Source organism: Epinephelus lanceolatus, chromosome 23, assembly GCF_041903045.1.
Source record: "Epinephelus lanceolatus isolate andai-2023 chromosome 23, ASM4190304v1, whole genome shotgun sequence".
Classification (NCBI taxonomy): domain Eukaryota; kingdom Metazoa; phylum Chordata; class Actinopteri; order Perciformes; family Serranidae; genus Epinephelus; species Epinephelus lanceolatus.
This window is the reverse complement of record NC_135756.1, coordinates 27,509,649-27,525,615: the sequence shown is the minus strand read 5'-3', so window position 1 is coordinate 27,525,615 and position 15,967 is coordinate 27,509,649. Positions and strand designations below refer to the sequence as shown.

Here is a 15,967-nt window from a genome sequence, read left to right as displayed (position 1 = left end):
TGTTAATGAAGCTATTATTGACGCTGCAACACCACAGTCAACTCCATTTTTCACTCTTTCCCCTTTTGCTCACTTTCATTCATTACTCCCATCAGTCTTTCCCCCTTTGTGCAAAGATGAATGTAATCATCAAATACACTGAATTTATAGATGGCAGTCTGAATGAGAGAGTAATCTCACACACGCATCATGCTGGGAAACAAGGCCATAAATAAACTCCTAAATGTGTGGTTTGTTGCGAATTTTTCTGGGTTTTTTCTGTCTGTATTATTTTCCATTCAAGTCTTTATGTTTTTGTCTCTTATTACATTTTGTTTTGTGAAATTCTTTTCTTTATTTTTGCTCTTCCTACCTTCCTTTCATCTTCTTTCTAAAGTCTTTCTGTCTTTTCACCATCCACTTATATACAGACACAAAAGAGTATAGCAAGCAGTATGTGGTCAGCTCAGTCTGGTCGGGCTATTTATAATATAATAGCCTAGTATTTGTCAGTCCTGTCATGTCAGTATGGCACAGTGTAGATGCTGGTCAAGTGCCCCAGACTCAATTTATCATTTCTCATTTCCTTAAACACATTCCAATTCATTTCTTATTTCCAAAATGTATTTTATTTTAAGGAAAGAATATTAACTAACTACAAAAGTGAAGAATGAACTTCCATAAATATTAACCACCAAGACATGAGCTCAGACTTTTAAAGACCTTTTTTGAGTTTCTTAAAGATCCATAGATGGTCTGTTTTTAGCTCATTATCCAGCCATTCAGCACAGAGCTTCCTGTAAACTCCAGAAACAGAAAACAGAGAAAATATTTTCTACTTTCAGCATCTTTCAGTCTCTTTTGGGAAAAAATGGGAAAGAAGCAAAAGTGAGTTAAACAAGTGTGAAGTGCGACATTAAAATCCCCCTGTGGCTGCATCTGTATCAGGGTTTGTTGCATATTCATTGATGCAGAAGAGTTTACAGAAGGATGCACTCCATTGCATGTCTTCAAGAGTTCAACAACACATAGTTAGATAAAACTATGTGAACGAGTGCATGCTGTCACACGTGCAGTGATATTCCCAATCTTTTTATCCATGCAGCTTTATATGGTAAACAATAGCATTATACTGTTTTCATCTCAGCCACATGGATGATCTTAATGTTGTGGATATGGTGGTAATTGTCCATGACCTAAATCTGACTCCACACAGGGCTTTCATCTTTTTAAAGGATCAGTGTTTGGTTTTTCTCTGCGCAGTGAAAGATTAAAAAAAAAAGAGGATATATTCTTTTCTTCCCCCTACTTTTTATTTGTTCATGTTGTTTGTGTGCCAGTCTCCTTTATGATGAGTTTTTAGGTTTTATGGACCCCTGCTCCTTCCTCCTTTTCTCTACACAGAGGCTCAGAAACAGGCTTTGTCAGGTTATATACGTTATGCCTGTCTGCACCAGTTTTGACCCCACAAATCACACGAAATATGCCATCTGGTTGTGCATGAAGTGCTTTACAATGTCGCTGTTAATACCCATGCACAGGCTTTAATTCTGGCTGTGAAAACTCCTAAGGATAATTTTCATATTTGAAACATGACGCACATGTTTTTATGTGTCACCTTGACGGGAGTTAAATCTTGGCAGGGTGAGTGTGTTAATGTTAGGATTTTTGGATGTACAACTTTCCCACCAGAGAGTCACACTTGGTACTTGCTGACATAATTACTCCATGTGTTTTTATACAAATAAAATGGATTCTCTGTCATCAGTTAATTTATTGATGATTACAAAGAGCACTGACTTTTTCCTGTTAGCAGGAGGTGAAAGAGTGGAAGAGACATGAACATAAAGAAAGTGAAAACTGAAAGAGACTTGAGTCAAAATAGCTTGGGGAAGAGAGAGTTGTGCATCTATGTGTGTGTGTGTGTGTGTGTGTGTGTGTGTGTGTTATTCAGTGCCCTCATATGTCATGGAGCAAGAAAAGACAGCTAGTGAGGGACACAAAGCTATTAGTGGATGTCCAGCTAGTACGACACACAGATACACACACTGAACTGTGACTTCATACATCATTGTATCCTCTACTGTCCCTGAGTGAAAATTACTACCATGAAATAGATAGATGTGTGTGTGTGCGTGTGTGTGCACTGAGAAAAATGCTGTTAATGGTGATGCAGCTCCCTCCTGCACCCTCTAAAGTGTTCTACTGTATGGTGATAACCAATGATTTTTGTACCGTGTGTGCATGCTTCTATTAGTAAGACTAAAGGTTAGTGTTCTGTTTCTGCTCCAATTCAGAAACCTGTGTGTGCTACACACAAATTATTTTACACCTTAGAAAAAAATGCTCCAGTGCTCTGTGGCTGTAGGGGGAATCATGTCACTACATGTACAGCAGCGGCTGAGCGAATGCCCTAGTAGTCACCATCTTTTTATCTGTTGTAAATGTTGCTGTTGTTACCCAGGCTATCTCGAAATTGGCCTTCCTACATAGAAAACTAATCTCACACCACTCTGCTGGAACATGTCCAACACAACACAGCGAAGTCACGTACGACAGTGTTAGCACATTTGACTTTTCCTCTCCGACTGAATGAAATTGGTTTATTACAAGGCAGGCAAGGTTGTTGTGAAAAGTATCCCATGAATGACAGGAAAAGCCTGCCACTTATCATGTGGCACACAGCAGCTGGTCACGGTTTCACCTGTCAGTCTGTGCATTTGTGTGTGTTTGTGGAAATGCGAAATGACCATAATAACCTTTTTCTCGTTCTCTCTGCTGTAGTTGTGGCAGCGGAGCCGCTGGTCCGAGGCCTGAGAAAACTCCCTGAAGATATCGACTGGTCATATTCAGGTCTGTGTGCACATTTTTTTTTATTCCCCTTTGTAATGATAATAGATATTCGACTGCCATGTGTGTGTAGAGATATGAGCAGTTTGCTTCATAAATGCGGAGTAACAGTGTCCTGGACAATGGGTTTGTTTGTTTGTTTTTTGTAGGGTTTTTTTGATAGAAAGGGAAATTTTTGGCTGAGCAGAGTATTTGTAAAAGGTGGCAACATACCTTAATACCAAGTAAAAAAATAAAAACAGACTAAAATAACTATCAATACTTACAAAACAGTACTGACACTATAATAGCATTTACAGCTTGTAACTGTAAGTACTTGTGTAAGTGCTGTTAGTATCTTAATAGAGATGCACCGATCAATCGGCTGGTGACATCGCAATTGACAGATTTTCATCTTGATCTGCCATGACCAACGTGCGGCCGGTCAGTCTCTGATATAATCGATCCTGTAGTGGTAAAATTTACATGCATATGCTGCACGGTGGTTCATGTAACAGTAACTGACTATTGTCACAGACACTGCAACCCGTTCTTAAAAGTTGTAATTCATTCCCATGCATGCTGCACGTGGTTTGAAAGCTACTGTGTTAGGCTAGCTAGGAGCCTCGGATATACCACCCAAATAAGTGTTAATCAGTTGTATTAATCAAATGTGTATTAATCACAGAGTTGATGAGTAGTTCAAGTGTAGCATAGCAAAGCTAACGCTAACTATTTCATCTCAGTGGATGGAAGATGCTAAAACACTTAGTGTCTTAGTCCTGGAGGTATAACTCCATAAAAACACAAATATGGGTGGTCTGCCCAGTCTGCTTGTTAGCTCCTAGTTAGATTAGTCAAGATAACAACAGACTACTGGGGTAATTAATAATAAGCTTAAACCACACATGAAGTTCTTAGACAAACCAAACTTGAATGTTCAATCATCAGGAGATAGGAAGTTTCTGAGCTGCCCTCCGGTTACTGTTCAGAATCACACAGTCACTTCTTAAAACAGGCAGCGCAAGGGACAGCTCCTTGAGACTGGTAAATGTCAGTCTGAATATCACATGAATCAAAGGAATTATCTGTTAACACCTCCCGTGAGACAGCCTTGATCTGCCACGTACCATATGGTTAGATGGCATCAGCTCCTTCAGCACGAAGCCCCCACTGGGCTAAGCTGTGGTCCAGCAGAAACAAAGAGTGGACACAGACAGAGCGTAATAGTCCCAGAGGGAGAGATTAGCTTCTTAATGGTCGGGGGGCGATCAGGAGGAATGATCAGGCTCAACAGGTCATCGGTGGGCTAAAGGTAGAGCTATTAAACTTATTAACCTGCACCCAAAATGGATCGCATTTGAGGAGCATAATGCAGGAAAAAGATATGAAATCCAAGTAGCCCTGCCATAAAAGACACATAATTTCCCAGAGTCCCCAAGAATAAAACAGCCTCTTTACAAGCCAGTCTTCCAAACCATTAATTGACCAACCAGCTTGAACTCCCTGTAGCATGACTGCAAACTGGATTTATTGATGTTACTAATAATAAACATAACTGATAATTTAGCTGTGAATATTTCTCTGAAATAAGTGTTAATGACTTGTAGAGACATTTTGAGCAGCCGCTAACAGTTTTTCTAGAAAGGCAGATGGCAGTGCTGTTCTCTGGTATGCTACATGCAGTGTTGGGATCTGTTCAGCCTTAGCTGCTTAATTGGGAAGCTTGCAAAGTTGCAGAGCCAGTACTTGCTTAAAGATGAATTCTGTTGTTTTTTGTTTTTTTTAAATTCAGTTTTGTTTTATTTACCGTTAAGTCTTTAAAGGCAGATGAATAATCATCATACGTACTTCTGTCTGTTATGCAACTAACTAGGGATGTCAGTGGTTAATATTTTTGACCAGTTACACATGTTGAGCTATAGGCTAATTTTGCTGTTCTTCAGTTTACTGCATTACACACCAACCATGTCTGGTGGGAGCTAGCTGGCGGCGCTCATTCTGAGATTACAGCTAGTAACACCTTCCCAACCCACAGTATTGCTCTGGAAACATTGTACCCACCCCTCAGTGTCCCCCCAGGTTGCCTTGGTAAGAAAGTAGCCTAATTTTGAGCCACAAACACTTCATAGCACTATTAACTATGTTATTACTGTTAGCTCTGTTAGCACAGTTAGCAGTATCAGCATTACAAGTCATCCTAACATAGTTAACAAAGGTAAAGGGGTTTCTGGGCTTAAAATAAAACAGCTAACTCATCAGGCTATGGGGAGACCGGAGGAAGGGGTACAGTGTTTCCACAATGGCAACACTGTGCCGCCACTACAGCGTTGGGCACTATATTTTGGCATGGTAACATGGATAGCTGTCTGTCTGTCACCAAAGCCAACAGAAAATGAAAAAGGCAAGACGTTTACATGACAAAATGTTAACATTTCACCACCTCTAAATGCATAGCCCTTTGAAATGCAGTGCTAAAGCTCACTGAGTCATTGGAGTGTCAGACTAAAAGGAAAAGCATCTTGAATTTCAAGTCACTGTGCTTTTTTCTTTTTTAAAAATTTAACATTTAGTTACCAGTTAATGGGTATCAGGCTATGGAAAGAATAATTAACCAAAACTGACATGTCTACAATTAACAATCCAAAACACCTTGATTACCTTGAAAAACTGAGTAAAATAAAATATATTTTAGTTAATGAAAAACCCCAAACGGGATCAAATCATTGTATCTAATTTGTCCTCCAACAAACACATCACCTTATGAATTGCTTTCATACATCTAAGCATCATTGTTTCATATGAAATCTGGTCATGAACCGTGTTTTAATGGACTTGTATTGATGCAATGACTCAAACTTGATTCACACACACGCAGCCAGTGCAGCCGTGAGATTTTGTTTATCCGACTTGTTCCTACTCATATTTGTCATAGCAGCATGAATATCAATAGATGCACATGCATTTTCATCTTAGAGATTGTTTTCTGTCCCACTGTCAAATCTTTACAATCAATTCCCAGGCACATACACTCCGGTTGACAAAGTGTAATAGGTTTTTTAGTGTGATACACTAAAATGGTCATGAATGATGAAAAGCCCATCTGCAATGGAAACGAAATGGAGACGCCCTTTCTTTTCCCTCCTTGTCTTCTTCACTTCCATTTGTAATCTTGCTTTGTGTGTCTTGATCTTTCTTTCTGACTCTATACTTCTCATTTTCCTCTCTGTTGGGTTTTGAAGTTCATCATCACAACTGAAGGAGACTCAGTGGCAGTTCATTTGGATTGCTGTAACAGTAGCCATGTGTGCATGTGTATGCAATCTTGTTTTTCTGACCGGCTCTGTTTCTTGTCTTATGCTGTGCAGTGAGCCGTGAGTAAAAGCATTAACATGTGAAAGAAGCGCACTTCATTGTGAGGCACTGTGCACAGCTTTTTAGTTGGGTCAGAAGTAAGGGGGGGGGGGGGGGGACAAGGGAAATAAAGGGGAATAAAAGAAAGAGGGGGGCAGGAGAGTGAGAGAGTGAGTGACCAAGAGGAGAGTTGAAGAAAAAGAACTCAAGTGAAAGGAAGCGAGGCAGAGGAGGAAAGTTTAAAATTAGGCTACATAAAAATCACAATGCACCTTTTCAAACAGCTTGCCTCAAACAAACCATGGTTGTTAGGTTTGATTTTTATCAAAATGTTTAAATGTTTAAGTAAGTAAAATACAATTTCATGCATAGTTTTTTTTACCTTATGAGGAATTGTAAGTGCAGGTGTTGTCCTACACAACTCACCAGATAGTTCTGGTTTGTCATCCATGCTGGGCTAAAAATAATCATTTTTCAAATTACAGATTATCATTGTTACAGACCAAAATGAGTTTGAGGATGTAGTAACAAACTTTCAAGACATAAAATATAAAGTCAACTTGTGTGTGATGCTAATAAAGAACATCTAAGACATTCCAGTTCAGTTCAGTTTTATTTATAAAGCCCAATATCACAAATCACATTTTTCCTTAGAGGGCTTTACAACATACTACAACATATGAAATACAAATTCAAGAATTTTGAGTTACATATTATCTGTGTTTAACAGTTGATGTGAGCCAAAAGTCCAAATTAGCATTTGTGAACTTTCTGGGAAAGGTTTACAGTTTGAGTGCGGGAGCACGGTGACTGTAGACTGGTGATTAAATACATATAAAATAATTCTCCTGTCTCTGCTCTGACATTTTTATTTATCTATTTTTTTAAGTATCTATTATCAGTAACAGCCCTTTCAACCTTCACTCAGATCACTGATGCTTAGTTCACACTACACAACTTTAGCCACGATTTTCTGCTCGCCAACAAATTTTGGAGCTCCCAGACAAAAGCCCCAGATTAGAGGCAAATTGGTGTTGGCTCCTCAGATATCAAGCTTGCTAAATATCTTGATCTGTTGGTGAGCTACAGCCAATCAGAGCACAAGAAAAGTGTCAGAACTTTTATACTTGCTGATAATCTGTCTAGTTATGGCAGAGAGGGATTCTCAGTTAGTAATTGTTATTATTCATGCCTGTGCCAGCTTGGTTTCTTAATTGTGGTTCTTAGGTCTGTCTGAATTAAAATCTTGGTATCTTTAAAAGGTATTAAAAAGTATTAACAATAAACCTGCAGGTACTATGTACTGTATGTTTCCCTGCTCCTCCTCCTCCTCCTCCTCCTCCATGCTGTCCTCATCATTCCCCTCTGCTTTGTCTCCAAGGGATCCCTGGGATCCTCCTGCCTGGAGGACACCCCCCAGGGCCCCATCTGTTACGTGTGTATGTGTGCATGTACAGTATGTGTTTGTGTGCAACTGTGCGCTCTGATAACCCAGACTTTCCTCTCCCAGGCAAATGCAATGGGATGCAATACGGTTTTCAAAGGATACTGTTCAAAAATCACAACAAAACTACAAATTCTCAGAGAAATAATATAATGATACCGCTACTTGCTTTTTTAATTGTAGTGAAACAGCATTATATATATCCATATTAACTATCAGAACAGCAGAAATGTCGTATTAGATTCTGCATAATTGTTTCCTATCAGTGGAGCACCAATGACAGAGACAGAAAAACAGAATGTTAAAGAATCAAAATGTTCTGAATAAGTTGACTATTTTTTGTCTGTTCTCTTTTTTCTGCACCTCTGTATCGGTGTTTCTGTCTCTCTCTCCTCGGTGTGTCTGTGTCTTCTCTCTTCTTGATCCAACTATGTCTTACCCAGGATCAATACAGGCTTCAGTACTCTTCTGGTGCTTTGTCTGGGGAACACACACACACACACACACACACACACACACACACACATACAATTTTCAAATATGAATACATCTTCCTGTCCACATATGTTCATAATATCTTGTCTTTGAACCATTTCCCCATGTTTCAAATTATCTCATTAGAAAGACGACTGTGTTCACATTAAGAATCTGATCACCACTCTTGATTAAACAGAGCAGTTTCCAAGAAAACATCATGTATCTACCCTTTAGTAGTGCATCATATTAAGGATTCGACTAATAGGACCAGCATGAGAGGCTGTGTGATGGCTACATCTTATCAAACCCTAGAAGCATTCTTTATGTAAAACTGACACTCATCATGGCAAGGCAAATTTTGGATCAGTTCGGTGGGCGGTTGTGAGCAGTTTACATTCAGCATTTGTTGGTATGTAAACATTATGTTAAAGTGTTTTAAAAAATAAAAGGAAAATTGTAGGAAAAAGAATAAGGTTGTGTTCAGACCAACATTAGCCCTGCATTGAAAAAAAAAAAAACCCTCCGCCACCTCATTTATTTCAATGAAACCACTGCATTGATGCTGTGCTAACGCAAAGGGCTCCAACACTCACTACGACGCAGTACCATCCAGCAACAAACTGCATGTATTAATCAAATACACAAGGGCGGATTCCTGGTAGATACCTTTGTAATGTGAACACCATTATTCTTCTGTTTATCTCATGATTGTATACACACGTGAAAAAAATGCTGTGCTAGCTTTCCACAGTTATAAAGTCCTGTCCCACAGTAGTGTACCCCACAGAGCAGTGTTTTGTTGTCGAGCTGGTCTTCTGGGTAATTTTCTTCTTCTCAGCAGCACCTAAAGCAATATGCCCCCACCAACACTGCCCCCTGTTTTGTTTTTTCTTGGCACAGTGCTATTTTCTATTAGCCTGACATTGCCAGACCAAGTCACAAATACAAGTTTATCTGGAACCCCTCAGTTCATCTTCAGTTTCCAAGCGTTGTTATCAGTGACTGTAAATCAAAATGTATCTGGATGAACTGGATGGACCTACAACCAATCAGAGCAAAAAAACATTTCAAGTTGCAATGAGCAACAGACAAATGTATCAGAGCACTGATAAATCACTTTTTTACTCCTCTGCCTTCTGCATTGCCTTGTAGCATGCTGTAATGGCCTCACTGTATGTGAACAAAAACAGTTAGGCAGAGCTGAGGAGTCTCTAACACAGCTGTTAAAACTGAGGTCAAACTGTCAAACTAGGCAGTAGTGTTGTCACGGTACCAAAATTGGGACCCACGGTACGATACCAGTGAAAGTATCATGATTCTGAGTAGTATCACGATACCACGGCAAAAATGAGGCAGATGTGCCTTTTGTCATTTATAAAAAGATGAATCACTTTTCTATAATACATCAATGATATTTCAATGGAATAAATTACTTATTGACTTATTCATACTTCAAAAACAGCACCAATAAGTGATTAACATAGGGGGGGATCAACATAAAATAAATAAATAAATAAAATAAAAATCAACCAGCCACCCTCCTCCTCTGATAAGTTAAGAACAGTCCCTTAAGTGCGCTGAGGTTTGTGGACCGTTACCTGCCACAAAGAGAGAAATGTAAATGGCTTGTTTCTCCTCTGACACGTCACATACCTGTGTGCCGCTGTGGCTCGGCTGTTCCGGTATTTCTGGGCAGTCGTGACACCAACAAAGGCTTATTGGACCTGGAGCCGGGCTTCTCGGTTGCTGGTAAACCGTTATCTTGCACCTCGGGGCACTATGGCTGCTGTATTTGACAGGAGTACGTATTCCTGTCTGTGTCTGTGACCCCCATTCAACCCACAACCATCAGGATTTGCCTTTCGTTTCTGCTGCTGGTTGAAATCTGTACTCGCACAGCGTGCTCCTGAATGATTTCTTTTGCTCGCACAAAACTATTTTTAGTCGCAAATGCGAGTAAAATGCTCGCACCGTAGAGCTCTGTGGAAAACAAATCACTGTAGCATAGCCTATATAAACAAATCTAGCCTACAAGTAAAAATAAATAAATAATAACTTTCATTGCTCAAAGATACTCAATAGCTCAGCTAATACCTGACATGTCACTGGAAAACAAACCACTGAAGCAGCATATTGAGCGCCAGGTGGCCAGCGCCCGCTGTCACTGGACGGCGCATGGACGAGCTGGACCAACTTTGTCATTTTACTTGTGTCATTTTTTAAACAGGACACTGAAATATGTTTCTGAAATCATTTGAGATGAGAAAAAGGCAATGCAGTTACAGAATCTTGATTCATGTTTGATCAGAGCTGTCTAGTTTGCCAGTTGACAGAGCAATTGACATGAGTGACAGCTGCGACAGAGACTCTTCGGCTCTGATTGGTTGTTGCTGCCATGCGACTGTCTGATTTTAGTGCAGGTAGTAGTAGGGGAGGCGAGACATGATTAGACTGGTTAGATCTGTCTTGTGTACTTCTTTTAGAATAAAGTGACAGTTTCTGTAAATATGTTATTTTCATAAAAGTTACCAATTGTATCTTTGAAGCTACACTAATCAATGTTTTTACATCAACAATGGATGAATGACTGATGTAAAAGGAATTGCTTATACGGTAGTTATGAACCCACAGAGAATTATCACCTGACCCTGCAGTTCTCCTTAGATATATAGTTTTTTTTAGGGTCTTCAGTTCATTGTTTCAGCTCTAGGGCCCACAGCTTTACCGTTTTGGTTCATTCTCACTGCTCTCATGAACTTTGGTTTCACCAACAGCTGGCAAACCTACGATATACTACCTACCCAGCAAACAGCAGGCAGACAAAATTAGCGAATCAGCTGGTAATTACCATGCTGTAGTCATCTGAAAGTCAGATATCAGCCAGTCTTCATCCTGTAGTGGTACTTTGCAGTTTGTTTTATTACATATTTATTGTAGACTTTATCACTGATAATCTGTTGAAAGCCCTTAACCTGAATTTTAATCCTTCTAAGTAAGCATTATCATGTCTTTGTTGTTTTTATTATTACAATGTTGATTAGAGGAGTTTAGTGTCCCCTGAGGGTCTAAAAGCTGTTGGAGAGGCTTTTTCACTATGACAGAAAGAGAAGCCGTGATCCCAGTTTTCTGAGTGTCTCTCGACCAGCTAGCTGCTCGTCTTCTCTCATCTCATGTGTCTGTTATCTCTTTTTCTGTGTACATGCATGTGTTCACCACCCACTATGTTCTCAATGGCTCTCTTAGTCACCAAACACTGGCTTCCCTTCTGCTCCAGTTGTTGCTCAGTCTGTGTGGCTGCTCCTGGAGCCTTGTGGGAGACATGAGGTAATGATGCAGAGGTGTGCTCCTTTATTCACAAGCACACACTCTCTTTCCCCCATTTTTCATTCCTTGTTCCTCGCCTACACTCAGTACGTGGCTGGGTTAATGAGTTCAGTGACTGTAATGTCTGCAATGTGGCCACCCAACACAGCCATGAGAGGCAACTGTGTGTCTTAAGTATCCAAAAATTAGTAAACTTCACACAGCATGCTCATGTTTAGGTATGTAATCTGTCTTCCATGACAGTCACAGGTTGAAAACAATAAATGTGTACTCATTGGTAGGAGTAATCTCAGTGGTTACCCTCAGTAGGTGAAGACAAAGAAGCACAAGTTTTTGTTTAAGTTAAATTCTGAGCCATTTTATTTTCTACATACCCGTCACTGTGTACGTTCAGATAAACAGCAAATCAGTTCAGAGAGCCAAGCCTGCCATTGTTTAATATTTAACTACATGACTTCATGCAGAGTCTTGTCCCGGTTGCCTCTCGCTGCAGAGACCTTTTCATATTCACATGTCTAGACGGAGTCGTCAGAGATCACAGGAAGAGCATACGGGGACTCTGATTCATACCCTGAGTTTTTTCTCTCTGCTTTATGAATAATCTGACAGGTCTGATTGTCAGATACACCGGCTGCTGAAATGTGTGGCAGTCCGTCATTAACATAGTAGATCTCACTGGATGAGTGATGTGTGTGTGTGTGTGTGTGTGCGCGCAGGCGCGCGTGTGTTGTAGTCCTTTCTCTGCCATTCATAATAGATTCATTTAGTAGCTCAGATCTTGTCAGCCTCAGGCTCAAGGCTCACTCCTTTATGTCAGTTAGTGTGTGTGTGTGTGTGTGTGTGTGTGTGTGTGTGTGCCTATGAATGCATTCATACATAGACATTGATTCTGCAGAGTGGAGAACTGGAGTCTCCTCTCACACAAAGGAACAATACTTATTTCTCTACTCAGGCTTCTGTTGTGCTGTAATCAAAGAATTTTACTGCAAATTGAGATCCTGATCGAAACACATGACACCAGCTAAAACAGAACAGTTTCTCACTAATAGCAAGTCCACCTCTGAGAATTGAGGGTTCAGAGAATGGGCAGGTTTGTACTGTCCAAAGTATTTTGAAAATAGATCTTACAGAAAATCTGTTTCACAGACAAATAAGATGTATGTAGCACAATTTGTAAAACCAGCGCAGTGCCAGTTCAAAACATGCCTGGCTGCCGGGGTCCTGAGTAATACACCTGCCATGACATAGTTGTGTTGTGTAATGCTAGAGTATACACCTCATTTGCTAGCAGCTAGCCATATGGGACCAGGCTATTTCCAGGAATGAAAGCCTATATTCTGAAAGTTAGATTGCTGATGCGGAAATGTTTGCTACAATGTAACATCTCCAGTTTACCTTGCTTCACCTTTTGTTGAACGCTCTGGGATGAGCGACTGAGAGCGAGTTGTACTCAGCATGCTGTTAAGCAGCCTAACAGTTAATAGGGGCCCCCTTTTATTATGCAACACAGTGTGTACATAACACACGAGAAATATGTCCTGCGAATTTGCGTTTCCTAGGATGGTGAGGGCATGTCTTGCCCTACTCTTGCTCTGATTGGCTAGTATTTGTTGCCTTTGTCAGTTGGGTTGGTTAGGTTTGGACAAGAGGAGTGAGATTGTTTAGGGTTTGAATATCAGGGTAAGCCAATCAAAGCAGAGAAAGTCCGGTGGGTCATGTCTTTGCTATCTAAGGAAACACAAATTCCCACCCCATAGATTTCAAGAGCTTGCACTTCCTTGGGTCCCGAGCAATACCTACTCCAAGTAGGAAGTTTATTGGATGAACAGATATCGAGCAAATCCAAGGACAGACAGTCAGAGACACTTTCCATTTTTGTTAAATGAATTGCGGTCATTTGTATCTCACTCCTGATGTTTGTGTTTTTCCCCAAAACAAAAAGATCTCATCACCTTTTGTGGCCTCCTCAGCTAGCATGATAACCCATAAAGTAGCCTACTGGCACCTTCGGCTGTCTTGGTTGGTCATGTGACCCTGGCATAGCAGGTCGTATTGTAGTAACTCATAAGTCTCCCAAATCTGACCTGGTGACTCCCAAAACAACTTTTTTATATATATTTAATTATATATATTTATATTATATTATTTTGAACACATGTAATTAATGAATCAATTACATGTGAGCTTTTCCTGTTGTGATGTATCAATGTATCTGCTAAGATAAAGATGTATTATAGAGGTTGCTAGAGGCCTCCTCATTTGTGCTTACAGTGATTAAACTAATTACTACTGTAGTGATACATTATGTTGGTTAATTGATTCATGATCTTTTTTATGTCATTATAAATTGAACATCTTTGGGTTTTGGACCGTGGATTGGGCATTGCTATCGTTCTATATATTCATTGATTGATCAATTATTGAAAAATAGAGTAAAAGATGCTGCAAACTATCTGTTGTTCTAATCTTATATATCTAAATTCACAAATTGCCACATCTAGACCATTTTAGGGAATGAAGGGCACTCGCTGCTTAAAATGAGGTCAAGCTATTCAGCTGTGTTTATTCTGCCAGCCAGACAGTAATGCAGATTCAAAAGCACCACTGTGGGGTTAAACTGATCCAGCAGCCGTTTTTTGCTTTTAATATTTGATACATATTCAGCTATTTTTGCCAGCAGTGATGCAAACAGGAGCAGACAGTCACCCAAAAAGTCAAACCCCACATTATTCAATTTAATAATCTGGCATGTTTTCTGAACAGTTAGCTCGCTCAGCAGTGCAGAACCTTTTCACAGAGGGTGAAATCAGCTACCTCTGTGTGTGTGTGTGTGTGTGTGTGTGTGCCACTCAAGGGAGCTTAATTGGTGTAAGCGTGGGTAGGAAGAGAAACAGACAGTACTCATGTTTGTGTCTATGTGCACTTCTTTGTCTACCTGCGTGAAGGATATCTGTACCGTACGTTAGTGCATGTAAACACACACACACACGCGCGCGCACACACACACTTTCACTGTCCTCCTTGTGTCTCCTTTCTGTCCTCTCCCTCTTGTTTCCTACACCTATTTTTTTATCGATTTACTTTCCTTTTTGTCCTCTTCTTTCCTCTCTACAGTCTTTTCTTTATCACCTCCTCTCTGCTCCTCTTTGCACTCTTCCCTGTGTCCTCGGCTGCTGTATCTCCTTTCTTCTCTTTTGTCCTCTGCACGCACTCCTGCTCTTTCGTCTCACCTCTGCTCCCTTGAGAGTGAGGGGTGAGCTGAAGTGATCTTGGTGTTGTGGTAAAAAGAGCAGCAGCAGGTGTAAATGGTTTCTGTCTTGACCACTTTAACAGCTGACTGCTCTGTGAGCTGCTGCAGAGCACAAAGTTTCTTCAGAAAGTTCACAGGCGTCTTTACTCTTTAGTCTTTTGCAATGTTAGCTTTATTTCAGAGATCAAAATGTATTAAATGTACATTTTAAAACACATCATCATGTAATATTGGGTTATTTTCATCTTGTCAGCTTTCTTAAGGAGCATAAATTAAATTCCAGATGGCTGAACACAAAATACAGTTTCTTCTTGCAAAATTTGAAATCTGTATTTTATTGTTTGTGATGTTATCTATCCTTTTCTTGTATTTTTTTGTGTGTTTTAAATTGATTTGCCATTTAGATGCAGACACAGAGATAGGGTGAGAGGACAAAAGCAAAGAGAAATAAATTATAATACTGATTACAATTTTTCATCACAATTGCAGAGTCTCAGCTTCAAAAGTCTCCCGTGTGGATTTGACAACAGTAGGTACACTGGCAGCATCAGCAGACTTTATTCTGGGAATACAGTGAAAAAGCAAGTGGGACTCAGAGATATGAAATGTAATTTCCATAGTTAACCATCTAATTTTTACTCCTTGACTGGATGCAGGTGGGTGTGCATGCATTTGTGTGTTTATGGATTTAAAAGAAGACAGGAAAGTTTAGCTTCAGGCAAATTTTTTTATTCCTTTCTCCAACTGTCAGCTACTTGTTGCCATGGTAGCGTTATGTCAGAAGAGTAACTCGGTATGTGCGTTTGTGTGTATATTATTATGCTGACGAATGCAGCTGCAGGGGCCAGATGTGGTCACTGACACATTGACAACCCTCTGTCATTTCCCCCGGCACACACACACACACACACACACACACACACACACTCACATGTACAATAACACTCATAAAATGCAAAATATAGGTCAGATACTGTGGAACATACCAGTAGTTGTGGTACTGGCAAGATGTTCAATTCTGTTTTTTATCTTTAATTGTAACATTAAGCTTCAGTCACCTTCAACATAATTTCAATAAAATGTTGAGCAACAGCTCTATTGTCTCTACGTTATCTGCGCAGTTATGGCAGATACAGATAGCATGGATGCGGCGCGACGAAGATGGAGCTGCGACACTAACCACAGAAGCCACATTTGCCCACGCAGGCACCTCGTGGTTCAACCCTAGTTTTAGACAGCTGGTCTATTGTTTTTATGCCGGCTTGTCCTTACATCCTTTCTCCTCAATGTGATATCTGAAGAACGCCTTG

At 40.1% G+C, this 15,967-nt stretch overlaps 1 protein-coding gene across 3 annotated transcripts in view; it reads left to right on the top strand.

Annotated features, from left to right (window-relative positions):
- ptprz1b (protein tyrosine phosphatase receptor type Z1b) overlaps nt 1–15,967 on the top strand; it is an 83,450-nt gene that overhangs the window by 27,125 nt on the left and 40,358 nt on the right. For all 3 annotated transcript variants that reach the window (XM_033615297.2, XM_078165122.1, XM_078165123.1), the window contains exon 2: nt 2,764–2,832. In XM_033615297.2, coding sequence (XP_033471188.2) covers nt 2,764–2,832 — 69 coding nt within the window. The remainder of the gene's footprint in view (nt 1–2,763; nt 2,833–15,967) is intronic.